The 20930-nt window shown below is 39.1% G+C and overlaps 1 protein-coding gene and 2 pseudogenes across 7 annotated transcripts; all 3 read left to right on the top strand.

The window, feature by feature from the left end:
* Positions 1-1874: 1874 nt before the first annotated feature.
* On the top strand, positions 1875-6059 carry LOC148422341 (UDP-glucuronosyltransferase 2B33 pseudogene; annotated as a pseudogene). The gene is made up of 2 exons (XR_015865862.1): positions 1875-2035; positions 2726-6059. The product of XR_015865862.1 is annotated as a UDP-glucuronosyltransferase 2B33 pseudogene (transcript).
* LOC148422340 (UDP-glucuronosyltransferase 2C1 pseudogene) lies at positions 2754-8203 on the top strand (annotated as a pseudogene). Of its 2 annotated transcripts, none has more exons than XR_015865863.1 (2): positions 2754-2901; positions 6158-8203. The product of XR_015865863.1 is annotated as a UDP-glucuronosyltransferase 2C1 pseudogene, transcript variant X1 (transcript). The 2 variants fall into 2 exon arrangements; XR_015865864.1 differs by lacking the exon at positions 2754-2901 and adding an exon at positions 4965-5103.
* A 1759-nt stretch (positions 8204-9962) lies between these two features.
* LOC148422339 (neuroplastin-like) lies at positions 9963-20255 on the top strand. Of its 4 annotated transcripts, XM_088417565.1 has the most exons (10): positions 9963-10077; positions 10169-10259; positions 13299-13646; positions 14371-14545; positions 14629-14723; positions 15718-15851; positions 15924-16197; positions 17748-17769; positions 19094-19170; positions 19334-20255. In XM_088417565.1, exons 2-9 carry the CDS (start codon positions 10169-10171, stop codon positions 19152-19154), a joined length of 1200 nt encoding a protein of 399 aa, XP_088273691.1. In that variant the 5' UTR covers positions 9963-10077; the 3' UTR covers positions 19155-19170; positions 19334-20255. The 4 variants fall into 4 exon arrangements, with proteins under 4 accessions (XP_088273691.1, XP_088273689.1, XP_088273687.1 ...); XM_088417563.1 differs by lacking the exon at positions 13299-13646; XM_088417562.1 differs by lacking the exons at positions 9963-10077; positions 10169-10259 and having other exon boundaries at positions 13193-13646.
* The last annotated feature ends 675 nt before the right edge of the window (positions 20256-20930 follow it).

The following is a 20930-nucleotide window of genomic DNA, read 5'->3' as shown; positions in this document are numbered from 1 at the left end:
ATGGGACTGGGAAAACCACTTGGACTCTCAAGTTGTCAACAATATGTCAATCAGTGTTGGGCAAGTTACTTCAAAACTGTGATGCATTATTACTTATTACTTTAAGTTCAAATTAATTGGTTACATTATATTATTACTTTATATGAAATGCAATGCATTACACCACTATTGCTTGACTTTTATAATACTCTCTCCACTATAACTGGAAATATGGATTTGCCATTCTAAATGTAGCACATTATGCTCATAACACATCCAGTGAAAGGTTGGTTTAAGCCTAAAACCAGCACAAATCATGTAATCACTATTGTATTGTAAACCTTTAAAGACAAGATACAAAATCTATTTTTGTATTTTAATCCATTTATTACTTAGCTTCACAGCATAGTGTTGAATTGTTTATGCTGTTGGCAAAAAAAAAGTGCATTTCACATTTTCAATGTTAATATTCAAATTCAAGTTCAGTCGGCTAAGTTAGGAAGATGTTTCAAAAATAGATGGTTTTGGTGGGGGTAACATCAGCACCTAGTCTACATTATTGTAATTGTGTATCATCTTGGTACACATTGACCACAACTATTTATACAGTACACTATCATAGCAATTGTACAGTGAAAGTTAGCGTTAGCTCACCTTGTCATTATTGCTAGTTGCCACAGGGATGTTGCTGACAAGGTTTCGAAATGATGGTGAATCCACTGTGGAATGCACTGTGGAAAGCGGCAGCATATCTCCTCTAACAAATCTCCTAACCTCTTGATGTCATAGTGGAATCCCTCAATGAGAAGAATGCAATTCTCCACGCGTTTTTTCCCCACTAACTTCATGTTACTATGGCACCACTCTAAACGGTTTGTCAAATTACTGTTCCTATTTGGTCAAGTGGACAGCTTTTTAGGTCTCGCGCACAAAGTGCCCCAAAGTATTATATTATTTTTCTCTGAGGAACTGAAAGTAATAGGCGTATGTTCATCTTGTGTACGTATTGTCTGCTGCTGCCACATTTATCTCTGCTGTAGTAGATACTAACAAACAGCTAGTTAACTGGACTCTTCTCCTCCGATCTTGCAGTGTTTTTTTTGGGAGGGGGGGGGGCACCACTTTCATGCTAAAAATGCATTAAGTTACTCTAAATTTATAATATGTACAATATTTATTAATATTTTTTGTGTCTGTAATAAATTACGCTACCAACACAATTAAATAGACGATTAAATAGTTGCCTTAAAATTTTTATCACTACTAAAACAATATAACACTGGAAATGCTAACACATATTCCACGCTTACCTTCATAGTTCGGAAATTTGACACGATATGTGCGGCATATCAAACAATTCTCCTAATTGTTTATAAAATTGTTTTCACATGTGTTGTGCATCAAGTTGTGTTATAGCCTAAAAGAAGAGCAACACCCAACCTTTGGAACAGAGAGGTAATGCATCCTTCGAAACATTTTTAGATGAATGTTAACCTGCTAGTGTTATTCAAAAAGTGAAATGAAAAAAAAAAGGTTTAAAAAATGCATATATATATATATATATATATATATATATATATATATATATATATATATATATATATATATATATATATATATATATATATATATATATATATATATATATATATATATATATATATATATATATATATATATATATATATATATATGTGTGTGTGTGTGTGCGTGTGCGTGTGTGTTCGCTCTGTGTGTGGAGTTTGTGAGTGTACCTAATGAGGTGTCCACCAGTGACTGGAGTAACGCAGTTCCATATCTTGCCTCTAGACAACGTAAGACAAGAAAGTGGCTAGTTAGAGGCCACCTTTGAGCAAAACAAATGTACTTCCTGCATGTTTTGCATGCTTGACGGTTCAAGTTCAGATAATAGGGCTTGTGTTTTCCGGTCACAGTTCAGTCACCACACAACACGTTTGCTCGTGCTGCGCCCATTCCAGTTGCTTTGTTTATGCAAACTCAGTTGGCTTTTTAAATAATTACTGGACTTGTTCAAGATTATCCGTTGTCACCTTTGGTAAGTTAATATATTTTTAAATTTTCTAGTAGAATTCGATCATTCGAAATACCCCTAACGTATGTTATTTGTTTATTTATTTTTTAAACCGCGATGTGTGCTACATTTTTTTTAAACAACACAAGACCATATTTGGCCCATCACATCCTTTTATGTGGCCTGTGAAATCCAAGTCTTGTGGTTCAGATTTCACGATTCTTACCGGACTGAAATTTCAAATTGTCATATAATAAATGTTGAGATATCGTTTGCATGTTTTTGTTTGCCATTTTTTTCCAACAGCAGGTTGAACAATTGTTACACAACACTTTAATTAACTATTGGTTGCATTTATTCACTATTTAAAACGATCATACCTCACTTCTGATTTCATAATCAAATTAGATTTTTCAAAAAATGAATGAAAATACATCATGAAATATGTCTCACTGTTAGCAAATTTTAATCATGTGAACTGAAATTGACAAGGCAATATTTTTCAAAGGAGAATATCTAGATTCATATAGTCTTTTGTCACTGTAAGTAATTTCCTAACAGAACATTCACAATTACATTAATGACTTTTAATTCTCTAAATTGCCTGAACTGGTGCTAAAATTTTGCTTTACATACAAAAGTTGTCACAAGATTTAATTGCATCAATGTGCCAAGCAGCTAACAGTGGTCCGTTTGTTTTCGTATCATTTCAAGGTCTCTTCTGGTCGTCAACAATGACAAAGTCTGACTTGATCACCTTTACTCTACTGTTGATTCAACTGCCGTGTGCATTTGGAGGCAAAGTACTAGTGTTCCCTTTAGATGGGAGCCACTGGATTAACATGAAAAGAATCATCGAGGAACTTCATGCCAAAGGCCACGAAATTGAGGTAGTGCGGCCGTCCGATAGCTGGTACATTGCAGAAAAATCTCCTCTATACAAGTCTATCAACCTTCCTGGTCAGGATGGGTTTAAGGATCATTTTGAATTATTTGTGTCCCAACAACTGGAAATGAAGCTCCAGGGGAGGTTTCTATCTCTTCTGCCTCGCATTTGGAATGATGTGCGTATTCACGCCCAGACTGTCAGTCAGTTTTCTTTATTCCACAAGAAGCATTGTGAGACCCTAGTCCAGATGTTTGAAAATGAAAAACTAATGCGGTCGTTTCATAATGCCAAATACGATGTAATGTTGACTGACCCCGGCATTGGTGGTGGGGTATTACTTGCGCACCATCTCCGCATTCCTCTTATTTACAATGCCAGATGGACCTTGCTAGGTGAATCTCATGATCTCATTGCTCCATCCCCTTTGTCATACACACCCTTTCTCTCAGCATTGTTGACAGATAAAATGACTTTCCTACAAAGAGTCCTTAATGTTTTACTCTACGTCATAAGTAGACTTTCAACATTGGTCATATCGGACCCTCATTACAAACCAATAGTGAGACACTACTTTGGTTCCCATGTGGATTACTCAGCTCTTTTTTTGGATGCTGATATATGGCTTTTGAGAAACAATTTCATCTTTGAATTTCCTCGCCCCACAATGCCAAACATAGTCTACATGGGTGGATTTCAGTGCAAGCCTCCAAAGCCGCTCCCTGGGGACCTGGAGGAGTTTGTCCACAGTTCTGGAGACCATGGGGTTGTGATTATGACTTTAGGGACCCTCATCGCTAACCTTCCGCAAGATGTCACTGAGGAAATTGCTGCAGCCTTTGCCCAGCTGCCTCAGAAGGTTATCTGGAGATATGTGGGACAAAAGCCTGCCAACTTGGGCAACAACACTTTATTGGTCGATTGGCTGCCACAAAACGACCTGTTGGCACATCCTAAAACAAGAGTGTTTGTCACTCATGGAGGCATCAACGGTGTTCAAGAAGCAATTTTCCATGGCATCCCAATCGTAGGGTTTCCATTATTATTTGACCAGCATGATAATCTCAACAGAATTCGAGCAAAGGGAGGAGCAGAAAATGTTGATTTTGCCACGGTAGACAGGCACATCTTTACAAATGCACTCGTGACAGTTCTTAATAACTCAACATACAGGGAAAACATGCAAAGGCTCTCAAGGCTGCAAAGGGATCAGCCAATGAAACCAATGGACCAGGCAGTGTTTTGGATCGAATATGTTATCAGGCATAAAGGAGCTGGCCATCTGAAAGCACAATCCAACAAAATGTCCTCGGTTGTTTATCACTCCATTGATGTTATTGCAGCTTTGCTGGCAGTGGTTTTGCTTTTTATATTCACCTGGCTTTTCATTCTAAGATTAATGTGCAGGATGTGTTTTAGCTGGAAAAAAATAAAACATGAATGATTTTTTTTTTCTTCGTTTATGGCAAAAAAACCGATATAACGGTGCTAGGTATAAAAAGCACCTTAAGGTAATGTTTAACACCTTTATTACTTCATATTCAAATGTTTTATTACATGCAGAGCCTGGTATTTGACTTTGCACTCTGCCACTAATGTCCATAGAAAACGAACGGTTTATATGGTTTATATTTTTATTCCCTCAGAACTATGGCCATACTTTTATGTATACATGGAATTTTATAGATGCTCTGTGTGATATATAAACTTCTTCGAAAAATACATGTTGAGGCTTTGAATTCGATCTTAAAGTGCTTTAATTAAACTAGACATCTTTACAAATGTTGGGACTAACCGTGCTTGATTTCAATACAACGCATAAATGCTAAACTGTGAATAAAAGGGGAAATAATAGTTGGCCATCTTTGTTTTTGTCGCAGTATTCATTACTTTGGAGACAACTTGATGGTTTGTGAATAAACATGTATTGCCTCTAGATGGCGTAAGATTACTTTCCACAAGAGTGCAGCTGGTATTCGGCTGTCGAGTCATAATAGGCCACCTCTTAACACCATAACCTCTGAGCATTTTTTTTTTTTTTTAGATGGCAGCACGCCTTCTTAGATAACAGTTTTCCTTAGTCTCGGACATAGTTCAGTCACCAAACGATATGCATTCTAGTTTGTGTTGAGCCCGTTCCAGGTGCTTTGCACACACTAGGCATTTCAAAGACTAAAGGATTTCCCTCGAACACAAAAGATCTTGGGTAAGTGAATATTTAAAAAAAATAATGTACTGTATAAACCACTATTTCTTAATGGCTCTTAATACATCTGAACATCCTAGAAAAGTTTCCTTATTTCAGTAGTTCAGTATAATATGTAATAATGATGTATGATACACATTTCTTAAATCACAGGTGCCAAACTCAAGAAGGCCCTGGGTTCAAATTCAGCACACTACTTATATGTTCTTTCTAAAATTTGGACTAACTTTTCAAATTGTCATATGTGATGAGCTATTTTCAGCCACTGGATGCATATTATTTGTTACTATTGCCAATCTATTTTTATTGTACTTTGAACAACTGTCGTCCTGATTTTAAAAAGTACTTTGAAAAGGATTTCTATTTACTTACAGTGTACAGTAAATGTAATACGATAGGCAACACCTAAATGGTTACAAACCGGCATCTGAAGGAAACTACCTACTGTACTAAATGGGCCGATAGCAAAAATGAGTTTGACACTCATGTTTTAAAAGCTTGGTAAATTCCGTAAAGTCAGTATTTGTAGAACAAAATATTTGGATTGTTCCTATATGATATTGTAATTTGTTAAAGATGGTGAGGTATGAGCTGAGCTGTTAGATTTAACCACACCTAAAAAGACTGCATTATTTCACATGGTGTTGGTGAATCTATATCATGTATACGTTTGAATTGTAATGGCTGAAATTAACATAATATATGACAAACAAATGAACACAGAACAAAAATAAAACTAATAAAAAATGAAAACTTTACAGTATTTCTCTCTTTCTTAAGAAAATTCAGGATTCATTTCACAATGTGTCTGTTTCCTCTTTAATTTGACGGCCCTACTGGCTTTGAAAAATTGCTAAGGGAACAGAACCTGTTACCACTATCCACTGGATATGTTGCTTTACATTGTTCTGCAGACAGCATCTGCCTCAATAAATCCACTTGCTGCAAACTGCAAAGGTTTCAAACTGTTTTCAAATGAACTTAGATTGTTATGACCATGGCACACCAACCAGACTAACAATAGTCCATTTATATGTTTTTGCATTTTTTCAAGGTTTCTCTTGGAGCTCAACGATGACAAAGTCTGACATAATCACCTTTACTCTGCTGTTAATTCAACTGCCATGTATATTCGGAGGCAAAGTTCTAGTGTTCCCTTTAGACGGGAGCCACTGGATTAACATGAAAGGGATCATTGAAGAACTTCACGCCAAAGGCCACGAGATCACGGTGGTGCGGCCGTCCGATAGCTGGTACATTGCAGAAAAGTCTCCTTTTTACAACTCTGTCAGCCTTCCTGGTCAAAATGAGTTTAGGGATACTTTTGAAACACTCTTGTCTCAACAATTGAAAATGCAGCTCCATGGGAATTCGCTATATCTTCTGCCACGCATTTGGAATAGGATTCAGATTCGGCTCTTGCATTTCAGTCGGTATTCTTCATTTCACAAGAAACATTGTGAGACAGTAGTCCAGATGTTTGAAAATGAAACTCTGATGCAATCATTTCGTAATGACAAATACAACGTCGTGTTGACTGACCCAATTGTAGGTGGAGGGGCACTGCTGGCACATCATCTTCACATTCCCCTTATTTACAATGCCAGATGGACCATGCAGGGTGAACCTCACAGCTTAATTGCACCGTCCCCTCTGTCATACACTCCCCATCTCACAGCTCAGTTAACAGATAAGATGACGTTCCCACAAAGAGTTGTTAATATTTTATCCCACATAATGGGTAGTCTTTCAACAAGGTACACGTCAAAACCTCACTACGTACCAATACTGAGGCGCTACTTTGGCTCTGAAGTGGATTACTCAACATTTTTTCTGGATGCCGATATATGGCTTTTGAGGAACAATTTCATCTTTGAATTTCCTCGCCCCACAATGCCAAATATAGTCTACATCGGTGGTTTTCAGTGCAAGCTTCCAAAGCCGCTCCCTGAGGACATGGAGGCATTTGTCCAGAGTTCTGGGGATCACGGGGTTGTAATGATGAGTTTGGGGACTCTCATCGCAAACCTTCCGCAAGTTATCGCTGAGGAAATTGCTGCGGCCTTTGCCCAGCTGCCTCAGAAGGTTATATGGAGATATGAGGGACAAAAGCCTGCCAACTTGGGTAACAACACTTTATTGGTTGATTGGCTGCCACAAAACGACCTGTTGGCACATCCTAAAACAAGAGTGTTTGTCACTCATGGAGGCATCAACGGTGTTCAAGAAGCAATTTACCACGGGATTCCAATTGTTGGACTTGCATTGTTTTTTGATCAGCATGACAACCTAAACAAAATTAAAGCACGAGGAGGAGCAGTAAATGTGGATATCGCCACACTTGACAGGCACATATTTGCAGATGCACTCATGACAGTTCTTCACAACTCAACGTACAAGGAAAACATGGAAAGGCTCTCAAAGCTGCAAAGGGATCAGCCAATGAAACCAATGGACCAGGCAGTGTTTTGGATCGAATATGTTATAAGGCATAAAGGAGCTGACCATTTGAAATCACAATCCAACAAAATGTCCTCGCTTGTTTATCACTCGGTTGATGTCATTGTAGCTTTGCTAACAGTAGTTTTGCTTATAATGTTCGCCCTCCTTTTCATTTTAAGGTTCTTGTGCACGGTATGTTTTAAAAGGAAAAAATCAAAACATGAATAATTTTCCTGTTTGGAAAAAAATACTCATATCAAGGATGCCCTACTTTTGCAGACTGACTTTTTCAAATTTTTTTAAAACAAATTGTTTTTTTTTTCTGTTATCAGTTACTGATACCTTTTGTTAAACTTGCTGAGGCTAAATTCAACGCTTTTATGTATACCTACATTTTACTATGCTTCTACTATAGCTTCTAATGTATCAGAAAAAAACCAAATAGATTCATAAGTGGGAGTCGTGTTTTGGAGTACACATCTTTAAATATAGCTAAATTGCCTAAGTCATTTTCAACTTTTCTATGACTAAATCAATAAAATTATTAACGTGCTTGCTAAAACAGTTTTTAATAACTCAAATTGTTTAATTTGTTTTTGGCAGCTGTGCTTTTAGACTAATACTGTCTTTAACGGTAATAAAGAGATGATGACGACTACTTCCTTGACTCCAAAACAAATCATTTGTATTTACACTAGGATGAATTGATTTAAAATCTATAAACATCCCCTATGTGTACTGTACTTGACAAAAATGAGTGCAAGACATTTAGCGCAAAATCATACCCTTGTTGTTACTTATTGTTAAAGTTTTACAATTGACAGATCGTGGGTTGTGACTTTGGACTCGGTGACCCTATCTCCTACTGAAAAGCAACAGTTCATAACCAATAACTTTAATTTCTCACAGAGCAATGGCCTTTTACGCAGGCTATGCGGTGCTTGATAAATGTTCTGAGTGAGATAGGATTAAACCGCTACTTAAGATACTGTTGCTGTTGAGGCTTAGTTAGCCTGAGAAGTACAGTAATTAAACTAGACATCTTTACAAAAGGCACTGGCAGTGCTTGAATTAAAGTGACAACTTTACCGCACTTGCCTAAATTGTGCAATGCCAATAGAAGTCATGGAAAAGAAAAGTCATTCACTAGAGGACATAACCACTAAACTGTTAAAAAAAAAAGTGAAAAACAAATGATAGTTGACCATATTTGTCTTGTCACAGTATTCATTAGCTTGCAGGCTGCTTCATGGTTTACGGAGGTTTATGCTAAGGCATGCTCAGGGTGCCATAATGACTAATGGGGATAGCATTGGTGCTTGTGATTCAGATGGTACACAAAATACTGTATATGAGCTATATGTTTCTGTATAAATAGTATGGAGTTTTTCTCTTGCTTTATCTTTTGCACAGCTTTTCTAAATACGACGTCAACCCCAAAGTATAAGCGGCTTAAAAAAAATCCATCTCGGGTGGCCATTTTGCCACTTGTGGTCGACTAAAAATTGCATCACAGTTGCTCAGAGCTCAGCTAATGGCCGATCATGGCCCACCTGTTTTCTGAGTTTGGTCATGTGGCGTTTTCAAGCTGAGCTGTGATTGGTTGTTACATGAGCCCCTCGCAAATGTGAAGTCATTTTCAGTCGACAGTAAGTGGCAAAATATCTGCCCTCTGACATGGATAGAAAAAACAGGTATACAATTATTTATGTTTCTGTCCGTCGTTTTATTTTCATAGTAACATTAGACTGTGGGGTTCTGATCAAGTAAATATTTACATTTAAAACAATCAATTGCTCGTACTGTAGGCTGTTCATATGGTCGGTCTGTCTATTTTTTCATACTAACTACTTAAACTAAAATTCTAATTAAGTCAATGTTATCTATGTAAAAAAAAACATTTTTTTTTTGTTGAGTAGGTTGGTGATACTTTTTATCTGTGATTGCCTATGTCAGCCTGTCTGTCTTTTTTTCCATCCTAACATTAGCCCCTTTGGTTCTGATTGAGTCAATACTTAAAAAAAAAATCTCTTATGCGTATTATAGACTGTTAATACTGTCGGTCTGTCTATTTTTCCATACTAATATTAGACTGTAGAGGTGTCTATTTGAGCATACTAACATCAGACTATAGAGATCTGATTAGACCATCTGTGTGTAGTGTAGACTATCCAACCTGTTATTAATTAGCAGTGCAAATTTCTTAAACCATTCGTCGTCAAATGGGGAAGCGGAGAAATCTACTATTATCTTTGAAATATCTACATTTGTTTAACCTTCCAGTCTTGTAGCAAACCCGAATGAAATTAGCTGTTAGCCTAATTAGCTAAAACACCGCTAAGACGCTAAATTGCTTGCCGCCCCTTTGAGATCTCGCGAGATTGGAGACAAGACGCGTCGCTGATTCTTTGATGCAGCAGGCAGCGCGGCAGAAGGAGGGAGACGAAACGGGTCATCAGCGGCAGGACTAAAGGCTCCCCACTCATCGAGCCACCCGGCGTCACTTCCCCCTTCCCACGGGAGCGTGTGCAGGTCTGAGTCTCCTTGGTGATTCCTCCTCGCGCCATCATACACCGCGCGGGTCACCTTAGCGCTCAAGTAGCGGCATTTTCCTTCCCCGAAGATGATACCTGGCAAACGCCGAGCCGCAGCCATGTCACTCCCGGCGGCGATATTAGGAGCCCTGATGCTGCACAGCGTCTCCTCGCAATACGGTAAGAAATGAGCTCCCCTGGTGCAACATTACCTTGGTGGCAAATGTGGCAGCTTTTCAGCGGGCGACAGCGCTTTCGTCAGCCAATTTATTATGTTGCCATAAACACGATGTGCTTGTGAAAAATACCCTCAGACCTGCCTAGCCACAAGTTAGACCCATTGGCTGCCACAGATAAACTGTATATTTTTTAGACGGGGGGGGGGGGGGGGGGGGGGGGGGGGGGGTGCTTTGCTTGCAAGGCGCCTGAAACGAAAGGTCGATAAAAGATTAATAAGCTACAATCTGTGGAGGCTGAAGTGGGCCACACAATGGCCTGTGTGATGTTCCCCGAAATGTCCTTTCAAAGTGTGGACCTGAATACTGAAACGTAAGCCAAGGACAAGTACTGCTCGGGAGCTTAGAGGAGGAGTGATGAAGGGGGGATTCTGCCCCATTAAAGTTTACACACACAAACACACACGCATGTATGGATGTTGGACATGACAAGTGAAGCTCTACAAATAGCATCAGTCCATTTTGCTGCATGCTTCTATTTTTAGAGCAGTGATGCTGCACTGGGATCCATGTCTTTAATGTCCTCTCACTACAATGAATCTGTTAACTCTTTGCTGAGAAGTACTGCACTGCACTGCACAAGTACATTGATTTTCCCAGTTCAGACTTGACCGGATGATCCCATGCTCATAAATCTGGTCTCCCCCTCAACGGCACCAAAACAGATTAGAGTAGCTTGAGAGTTCAGATCTGTACTTAAGTGTCTCCCTTTGCATGGGGACAGGTGAGAATTCTGCACCTGATGCTGTGCTGTTTTGCATTGCTTGTTTTCTCCACTGGGTATTGTCCAAGAAAGAGATTTTTTTTTTTTTTAAGTATACAACATATATGGTGTTCATTCATTCCATTATCATGTTTGTAGTGAGGCTGGCCTGACTGCATGATCAAATAGCAGCCATTTTGGAACCAGCCAAGTCGCACATCTGTAATTACCTTTCTGGAGATCTGAAAGTGGAAGTGACCATGTGTAGTTTGTTGTTTCAGAATTTTGACCAATGCTGATTATATAATAAAGCAAGCAGGAAGGACAGAGGTATATGCGATATCAGCCATACTGCTTTTATGTTACACCCCTACTACCAGATGTAACATTCAAGCTACAACAATGTGACTGAGAACAAATGTCGTTAAAATGACAGCAACTGAGCTGAATGGTCGTCCCGCATACATTTTCACATGCCCAAATCTGTCCGCTTTGCGAAAAATTGTTGTTGCTTTCACAATTAGTAAACTTTCTCAGGAAATGTAAAAGGATACAACATTTATTTGGCCATTTTCAACAGTAAAAAGTGAATATTTATTCCGTAAATATTCTATGAATTTAAATATTCTATGAATGATAACTAAAGGTATTTCTCATGTGCAATTAATACCTTTGAAAACAAATTTTACAACTTTCCGCCCACTGAAATTGAGATCACGAAGGCTCAGGTAACAACCAATCATGGCTCAAAATGTCACATGACCAAACCCTTAAAATAGGTGAGCCGTGATTGTTTGTTACCCTAGCCTTGAGCACGTGTGACGTACTATTGAGGGGAACAATGTATTTTTCAAGGTAATTGCGCATGAAAAAAAATCATTATGGACAAAATATTTACATATTACTTCTGAAATTAGCTCAATAAGTGTCTCTTTTAGGTACATGGCATTCAATAAAGAAGAGATGCACATTTAAAATGGAGCTGAAATTTTTTACTTCTAAGGATTAGTTTCACAATGTCTACTGCCACCATACTGTACTCATATCTTGAAAATCTGCTTGCAAGTAAAAGCAAAAAAATCAACGAAAAACCTACTCATTAAACAAAAAAAGCACACAACTATTTGTTGCAACAGATAAGAATTACGTTCATGTTTTATCTCTTCTTTTATCACACATGTGACAAATAAAAACCATGAAAAAAATGCAAAAATGATGCCACATTCAACCCAACTTGTTTTGTTTAAGAACAAAGTACCAAAAGTGTGGAAAAGTATGATAATAATGTAGCTTTATGTAACCCAAATAAAACTGTTGTACTGTCTAAGTATCACAATGGTGTGCAGTGACCGCACGACTCGCAATGTGCGTTTGACACATCTGAGGTGGCATGATCTGTCTCAGCAGTTCTGTTAAGAGCTGAGGAGCTGCTTTTACAGTTTAGACTATGTCAACATGTATGGGTATTTTACTCCCTACTGTGGGGTGGAAAAAAATAAAATAAATGTTATTGCATTTCAAATCATGCCAAAGGTACTTAAGCCTCACTGAAGCCTGTGGAAAATCATTAGTAGGAAATCGCACTATTTCAGCTGTGCAAAACCCGGTTATGGTTCTTGGGACTCTTACTTTGCTGCGGATTGCTCCTATGGAAACGAGGAGAAGAGGTTCTGGGGGGTGGGGGGTCTAACACCATGCGCCCCCACACTCCCCAGAGACCTGGAGAAGCAGCTTCTATAAATCTTCTCTCAATCTCATGTATACTCTGCAGTTCTTATAGAGCACTCCTTTGAATGCAGCACCCCTCCTCCATTAGTGGGTGGACTCGATCACTTGTTTCACAATTATGGCATTGGCACACTTTGCTAAGCGGAGACGGTCTATTACAGAATCATCCACTGTACTATTCCCAACACTAATGATATTTCCATCACATTGAATGTATGAATAATGACAAGGTCACGCAGAGGACGTTTGCATATGAATTCTGGGTGAGTCTGCTGTAAATGTGTATTTGTGATGCCATTAATTGGACACGAGCAAACGAGCCCAGCCTTGCAGGGATCTCCCAGCACGATTGTATCAAAACTTCCCAGGAATAGCGCTTGTAATGGCTTCAGCAGTTCTTTTTTGAGGCTGATTTTCTTCTTTACCACAATACTGTTGATTTCACCATAATGCATGTTTACATGTATGTTTCATTTCTTTTATTTTCATTTACATGGCAAAACTGTATTCTTTTTCTCGCACATGCTGCCCCTTCTAAACTGCCACTGCCAGCCGGCTTTGTGAAATCACCTCTGTCTGAAACCAAGCTCACAGGAGACACCTTTGAGCTCTTCTGTGACGTAGTGGGAAACCCCACCCCTGAAATCCAGTGGTGGTATTCTGAGATCAACCGGGCCGATTCCTTCAGACAACTGTGGGACGGCGCCCGCAAGAGGCGGGTGTCCATCAGCACCGTCTACGGTGTCAATGCGGTCAGTGTGCTGGGAGTATCCTATCTCACGCTGGATGATATCGGGACGTACGAGTGTAGAGCCAGCAACGACCCAAGACGCAACGACCTGCACATAAATCCCGCCACCACCTGGGTCAGAGCACAGGCTACCATAACTGTGCTGCGGAGTGAGTGGCCGGTGTGGTGAAAACATCCTCCCCCTCCTGAGCGGAACCAATTTTGAACAGTTCCCTTTAAACACCTTTAGAGGACCATTAGCTCCCTGTAGGTGATGTTGTCCCTCATAGCGTTGAAGGATTGCACTAATACAGTATTTGTGATGTTCTCTTTCAAACAGATGTTATTCGTGTGTGGATCTCGAGCACCCATAGAGCCCTTTGTCTTCCCTTTATGTTGTCCATTTTCATTGTTTCCCATTTAACAGATACTTGTTCATGCCTTTCCCTAATTCCAACCTAATTTTCAATTTTGAAAATATTTTGTTTAACAAAGTATGGCTATAGATATGCAAAGTCGTGTTGTGAATATGGACATTTATGAGGTTAACCAGTGTCTACGTGTACAAACTAGATAATCAGGATTAATCTAAATACAAATGCTCAAATCAGGATTTTACATGCTTTTGTGCTCTAAGCACCCTAAGCAGCATTGTGCTGTTTATCTTTGGGTCACTCCTTGAAGCTACTTGATTAAAGATCAAAATTAGATTCCAAAATCTGGTATTTTAAATACATTAAAAAAGTATTTATCTTCCTAGTAGTCACCGGAGGTAATTCTGCAGCTTGTTTGCAGAATGTCTGAGGCCTCAATCACACTTTTCAAGTCGCCACCATAGCGCGCATTCAGAGTCAGCGTCACGTCTGACTGGGCTAATTGTCATCTTTATTCCAGAGCCATCAATCGCTTCTTCTGAGCACTCTTTGCTTCCTGTGGAAGGTCACAGCCCCCCCATCGCTCTGCAGTGCAACCTGACCAGCAGTGACAATCCCCCCTTGGAGAGCTACTGGATGAAAAACGGGGAGGAGATCCCAGAAACGCGCAGTCCAAATAAGAACACTGAATACCGGTAAGCTTAAGTGTGCGCATATGCTGCACAAGAGGTTCATTGGCATTGCGTGGGTTCTCTTGACATGTGCTTCTGGTCTGCAGGCTGAATAAACCGAGAGGAGATGATGCTGGTGTGTACATGTGTGTCTTCACCTTTGGGATGTCTCCTGCCGCCAACACCACCATTGAAGTTAAAGGTCTGTGTTCATTTGTGAGCCGCTGGCATTCTATTCTTCTTTTTTCATGGCCAGATTGCTTTTAATATATCACCCATGAAACTGGCGCAAGCTAAACTGAAAAATCAGCCGAGAGGAAGGACCTGCGATTTGCACACGGATAGCTGCCGCCCTTGACACCTCCGTCGAACCAGTGTCCAGATCAGTGGCAGCAGATGGTGTCTTGTTTGTGTGATACACAGGGATTATGTCTCAACGGTAGAATCTAGTTGCAGCCTTTCTGCTGCCTCACCCAGTTCTGTGGAAAGAAATTAGCACGAGAGAATTATTGTACTTTGATGGCATGCATTCATGTTTTTGACAGAGCAAATTATATTATCCATCTCTCAAACTGTGTTTTGATATAATCTACTGGATTAAGTAGGTTTTGTGTAATCCGTCTCATTTAACAATCTGGGATGAAATCATAAACTCCTTGGGAGACATTTATCACGATTAACACGAGCATTGGAACAAGCTAGTTACGTAGCAAGCCGGAGCACAGTTCTCTCCCAAACTAAATTCGTTAACTGCCCGCGTCTGCAATGCACGGGATGGACAATGTTTTACTTTTTCTAATTTGAATATTGACAAGAAAAGAGCACCGTTGCTCCTGGTGGTTGACCCTGAAGGTTGTAGCTCGCGCTTGGGAGTAGTCTCACACAGAGCAAATGATTACAATGATATCTGTTCGTCTGTTAAGGAAAATAAACGACTGAAGCCACTTTTTGTGGTTGTATACCAATTGTTTGACCTTCCACAATAATACAATGTAACTAAATAATAATAACACTGGTTGAGGGTTTTCCTCTGAAATAGTAAGGTGTGATTAAAAAGAGATTAATTAGATCAACTGATTACAGATTCTAATTCATCGCTCAATGTTTTTAAGCACTTCACAGCACATATTTTAAAACATAGATATTTTGTGATTTTCTTTTTAATTTCTTTTATTTATTGTATTTTCTTATTGTAGCTGCTCCTGAAATAACGGGCCACAAGCGTAGTGAAAATAAGAATGAAGGCCAGCGTGCTTTGCTCTACTGTAAGTCTGTGGGATACCCTCATCCCATCTGGACCTGGCGCAAACTTGAAAACGGCATATATAGGGTATGATATCTGTGTCTGTGTGTGACTATACTCAAATGTGTGTATGTGAACACCTTTACTTTGATTTGACAGGAAATCGACAACTCATCGGGACGCTTCTCTATAAGCAGCAAAGACAATTACACTGAGCTCAGCATCACCAATCTGGACATTAATTTAGACCCGGGCGAGTACCAGTGTAATGCCACCAATTTGATTGGCAGCAGTGACGAGAAGTCTGTGCTGAGAGTCCGCAGCCATTTGGCCCCCTTATGGCCGCTTTTGGGGGTGTTGGCTGAGATCATCATCCTGATCGTCATCATCGTTGTTTATGAGAAGCGCAAGAAGCCTGAAGATTTACAAGACGGTGAGTCACAGTTTGCTATTTCCAACCTATTTATTATTCCGCTGTTTTAAATACCAAGTGAAGAGAAATGATCAGGCAATCATTGAAGGAACATGATAAAACTGCATTTTTTTTTTTTAGGAGTAGAACGATACAAAAAGGTGAATTGTTGATGGCTTCGTTGGATTTATTTGTACATAACATCAGCATTAGGCACCAATATAGTGTGCTTTCCGGTTCTGAGACTTAGGTGACTTGGTTTGGAAATCCTCAATATCCATTGTTAGTACGCATTTCAATTTCTTCTGACGGTGATAACGTAAGGTGCTGCAGTGCCTCTGCCGCAGAGCAGTTAGCGTGCCGCACAGCGGTGCAGGAAATTGGGATGCTATCCACCGCACGCATGCACTTGTAGAGGCAAGTTTGGCCCGCATGGCCTGCTCATCTTGGATAGTTGGATGGTCACCTGACTCCGGGCCGTGCCAGCATTCAATAATTCAGTCAGACGGGATCGAGCCAAAAGGCAGACACTGTTGCTGGAGGTCGCACCTTGTCAGGACAATTTCATGCATTTAATATTAATGAGAAATGGGATACTGCAGTGTTGTGGAGATGGAAGGTCTCAATGATTAATCGTGTTTCAGGGACTTTCCACATCTCCAAGTTGCTGCATGCTCAAGCAGTAAGATACATTCAGTATTCAAATCTGCAAATGCCAACATGGGATTTTAAAATCCTACATAGTCCTTCATTCCTCTGCTGTGTCATAAATCATGCATTAATGGTATATTGTCAACCTTTTACTTTCTGAACTGAAATTTTGATATCGCAATATGTGTGAGTCATTCCCGTGTGACTTGCAGTCAGCGAATGGATCACATTTTCATGAAGTTGAAATGACATTGATGAGCGTTAGAGCAAACCCAATTAACCCCATGAGCCAGAAATCAGAAATAACGTCGATTTTTAATAATTAACATTGTAATTGAATCGCCTTAAATTCAGTCAGCTGCCTGTGCCGAATATTTTATTGTAATCATATCTTCCTTTTCCTAATTGCCCAACCTAATGCTGTATGTGGTAAGTGTGAGACTGCATGCTTCACACGATGCAATTTGAATTTGCTTGGACTGGAATGTTTTTATTTTGAAAAGATGCAATGCCTTTATTTTAACGTGTTACTTCAAATACTTACTGCACTTGTTTGGAGTGAATAACATGTCATTGTTTCACATAAACTCAGTGGTTGTTTAGGGACGGCATTGCTAATACCTTTAGCAACACAAAATGTCTACGCATGAACATTGTGTGTTGTTACGAGTTTACCTGCATTTCATTTGTCTGTCGAATTAGTGATATGCTGCACTGGACTGTACTCTGTTAGTAAGACTGTACTCATTTTGCGTTCCATCAATATAAATGAAATGTGAAGAGTAACCTTATGACAGAATGCACCACTAGCCTTAAGCTGCCGATTAAAAAAAAAAAAAAAGACTTGAGTTCTTTATCTCCCTTTCCTTGTAATTCTCACTTTTGTGTTCTTTCCCCCATATTTCCTTACACTGCTTCAGATGATGACCCAGTTGGACCAGTGTAAGTTTGAACATTTTTACTTTACCTTGATGCCACATGTCGAAATGTATTTTTCAAACTTTTTCTAGTTTAGGTTGTAGCGCTGCATAAATTAATGGTGTTGATGTTCACGTTAAAAGCTTCACCACAAAATAAACACCTTGGGGTGGGGGGTGGCGGTACTGATTGTGCCACTAGGAAGCTGTTACTTTACTATGAGCGTTTCCACTATGCACCAACATGTGTTTAGAGGAAGATGAGACACCAATAGGTGCATGGGTTCTGTAAATCTTGATACAAAACTGTGTGAGAGCTTGAGCACCATTCATCCTCAGGAGGAATTTCAATGGAAAATCTAATTTGGGACAGAAATAGGTATTGACCCAATAATTTTCTTTGGAATAATGTATTCTATGCAGCACCAGTAGTCTAAACACAACATTATGATTGCATTTGTGAAATATAAATTATGCAGCAAAATCAACCTTTTTTTTTTTTTTTTAATCTCAGGGGTGGCCATTTTACTACTAACTGTTGTCTGAAAATGACACTGCTGTTGCTAGGCCCAGGCAACAACCAATCACGACTCGGTTTGCAAAAGTCACATGACCAAACTACAAAAAAAAGGAGTGAGTCGAGATTGGTCGGTTTGCAAACCAAGCCGTGTGCTTGTTACCTGAATGCTTAAGAACTGTAATGTAATTTTCAATTAACGACAAGTGACAAAATGGCCCCCCGTCTGAGATGAATAACAATGGGTGGATTTTGCTGCTTAATTCAAATTGTCTTTGATATGAATACAAATGATGTGTTTTTCTGATGGGCACACAAATAACATGTTATTCTAAAGTAACTTTTTGGGTTTACCTTTTCAAGGTGCCATCTGGTGATATATCATTGACTTAGAGCTGCATGTATTTACCTCTATCTGTTTAAGGGCTGTGTGGCATAATAATATGATCATTTTGGAAGCGTTGCATTCTGCCTTGTGAGTTGGCAAGGAAAACCATGAGCATCCAGTTAAGATTTATATTGAAACAGAGGGATATGAGTGAGTGTTGTTGCAATGTACATCAGATTGCGTGGATTCATTCATGAAAGAAAATATGTTAGGCTGCGATACTGTTGCAATGACTTCACATGCATGGGGACATAACGTTGTCATCTCACAGAGCCTGAGGGAGGCATGCAGAAGACCGATTGCGCTTTAGTGTTGATTTCTCTTAGTTTCTCATAGCACACCAATCAAACGTAGTGTAGTTTAACAGAATCTGTAGCTTTTGATTGACTTCAGGTAGCATTGTACAAAGTGTGATCTGATTGTGTCACTTACTCCTTGCTAAAGGAAAACCAATTCAACCAACAACCACAAAGACAAGAACCTGCGCCAGAGGAATACAAATTGAGCCGCCTGTCTGGAGAGTGAGTATTCAATTATTAAAATGACCAAACTGTTCGCCTGATGATAATATGTATTACAAGCCCATGGGGAAAAATTTCGCAATGACACAATATGTGAAGTTGTCACGGAAACATGACACATGGCGGGCTACTCTAATGGGATGCGCATTCATTTCATTTGCAGGTTATGTTACACATGTATTGACCACGTGAAGGTAAACAATGGAATCCACGCCAGTTGTTAATATCATTTTTCTGCCATTAAAAGTGTGATTCAAAGATAATATCATTTTTCTGCCATTAAAAGTGTGATTCAGAGGCATGCCTTATCATTTTACTGTGGGAGGTGCGAAATGCATTCATATCATTACAGGATTGTTAACATAAGCATTGTTACTGCATGCAAACAGTGACGTGTGTGTGATTTAGTTACCCTCCCCTCTCTCATTTGCCACTTTTACACTTTTACTACTTATAAGATAATTGCATGCAAGATGTTGATCTTCTAATTGAGACAGGATTTTTTTCTGTGTTTTGCCTCTGAGTGGCTTCACCTAGATAATCTATATGTTTGTAAAGACACACATTTCAGAAGTGTAGAAAATGGCGCCATCTAGATATGGCAGATTTGTACTGTTTTATCATGCAGCTGAATATCATTTCCTAAGATTCATCATAATGTTAATACTGTATTACATTTCAAGGGCTTTGCAACGTCCCTCTAAAGACTCGATTGATGTATGTACACATCACTATAGCTATGTACTGATATGAATAGTATGATGAACTTAAATGTTGACAATAATGGGAACATGTATAGAACCGATTTTATGAAATCTGTAACAATCATTCTAACATTTTTTTGTCATGACAGTGTGTATTGTACAGCATGGCTTTTCTCCTATGCAACTAATATCCATATCAATGTATTGACAAAACATTGCAGCTTTTGATTTTTTTTCTGTGACAAAGCTTTAAACTATAGTAGGACCAACCATTAGAAGTTATAGTGCACAACTGCATGGTTTCTGTACAGTGGATCGGATTGAATAACCTGCAACACAAAATCTTGAGTCATTTTTCAAAATAAACGGAAAAAAACAGCAGTCATATTGTCTGATGTCGTTCTTTTGTCGAATCCAGAGCAGAAATGCAGCACCGAGGTGGCCCAATGGCAACGCTCAAGAGGAGTTTGTCTTGCAGCGCCCTCTAGTGGCTGCATTGGATAATAGAATTATAATAGAATTAATATATTGTATGTTGTGTGTTTGTATATACACACACATATATACACACATATATACATACATACACGCACTTAAAAGATATATGTCTATATATATATTTGTATGAAAACCTTCTGGACTTCCTATTTCAGCCATTTACTGCCAGCCCTTTTTTAGACCCTCAATTTTATCACTTGTGAAAACTATTAAATAGTAAGAAATAAGATTGAATTGTCTGGACTTTGGAAAAAAAGTATGTATTTGGGAATGAGTGAGTTTTAATTGCCTGATCTAAGCACCAATAATCACATTTGTAGCTAATTATCCTCATTTACAACTCTAAACTTTGTTCCCGGAGAGACAGTCCAAACGCCTTTTTTCTTAAGTCGCTCATCTGTCTACACAAGGTCCTGCTATTGTTTTTAAGGTTAAAGCCCCAAATTAGATGTGGACAAATTGAAGAGGTGATGATGAAAGCCCCCTTGGATGAAAGTCCGGGGATGAAGCTGTATTATCCCTTTGGGATTATGGATAAGTGGAGGTGAAAAGTCAAAC

This window comes from Hippichthys cyanospilos, chromosome 6 (genome assembly GCF_059441005.1).
Source record: "Hippichthys cyanospilos isolate Australia breed blue-spotted pipefish chromosome 6, RoL_Hcya_1.0, whole genome shotgun sequence".
In the NCBI taxonomy this organism is placed as follows: Eukaryota; Metazoa; Chordata; class Actinopteri; order Syngnathiformes; family Syngnathidae; genus Hippichthys; species Hippichthys cyanospilos.
This window is presented reverse-complemented; position numbering and strand designations above follow the sequence as displayed.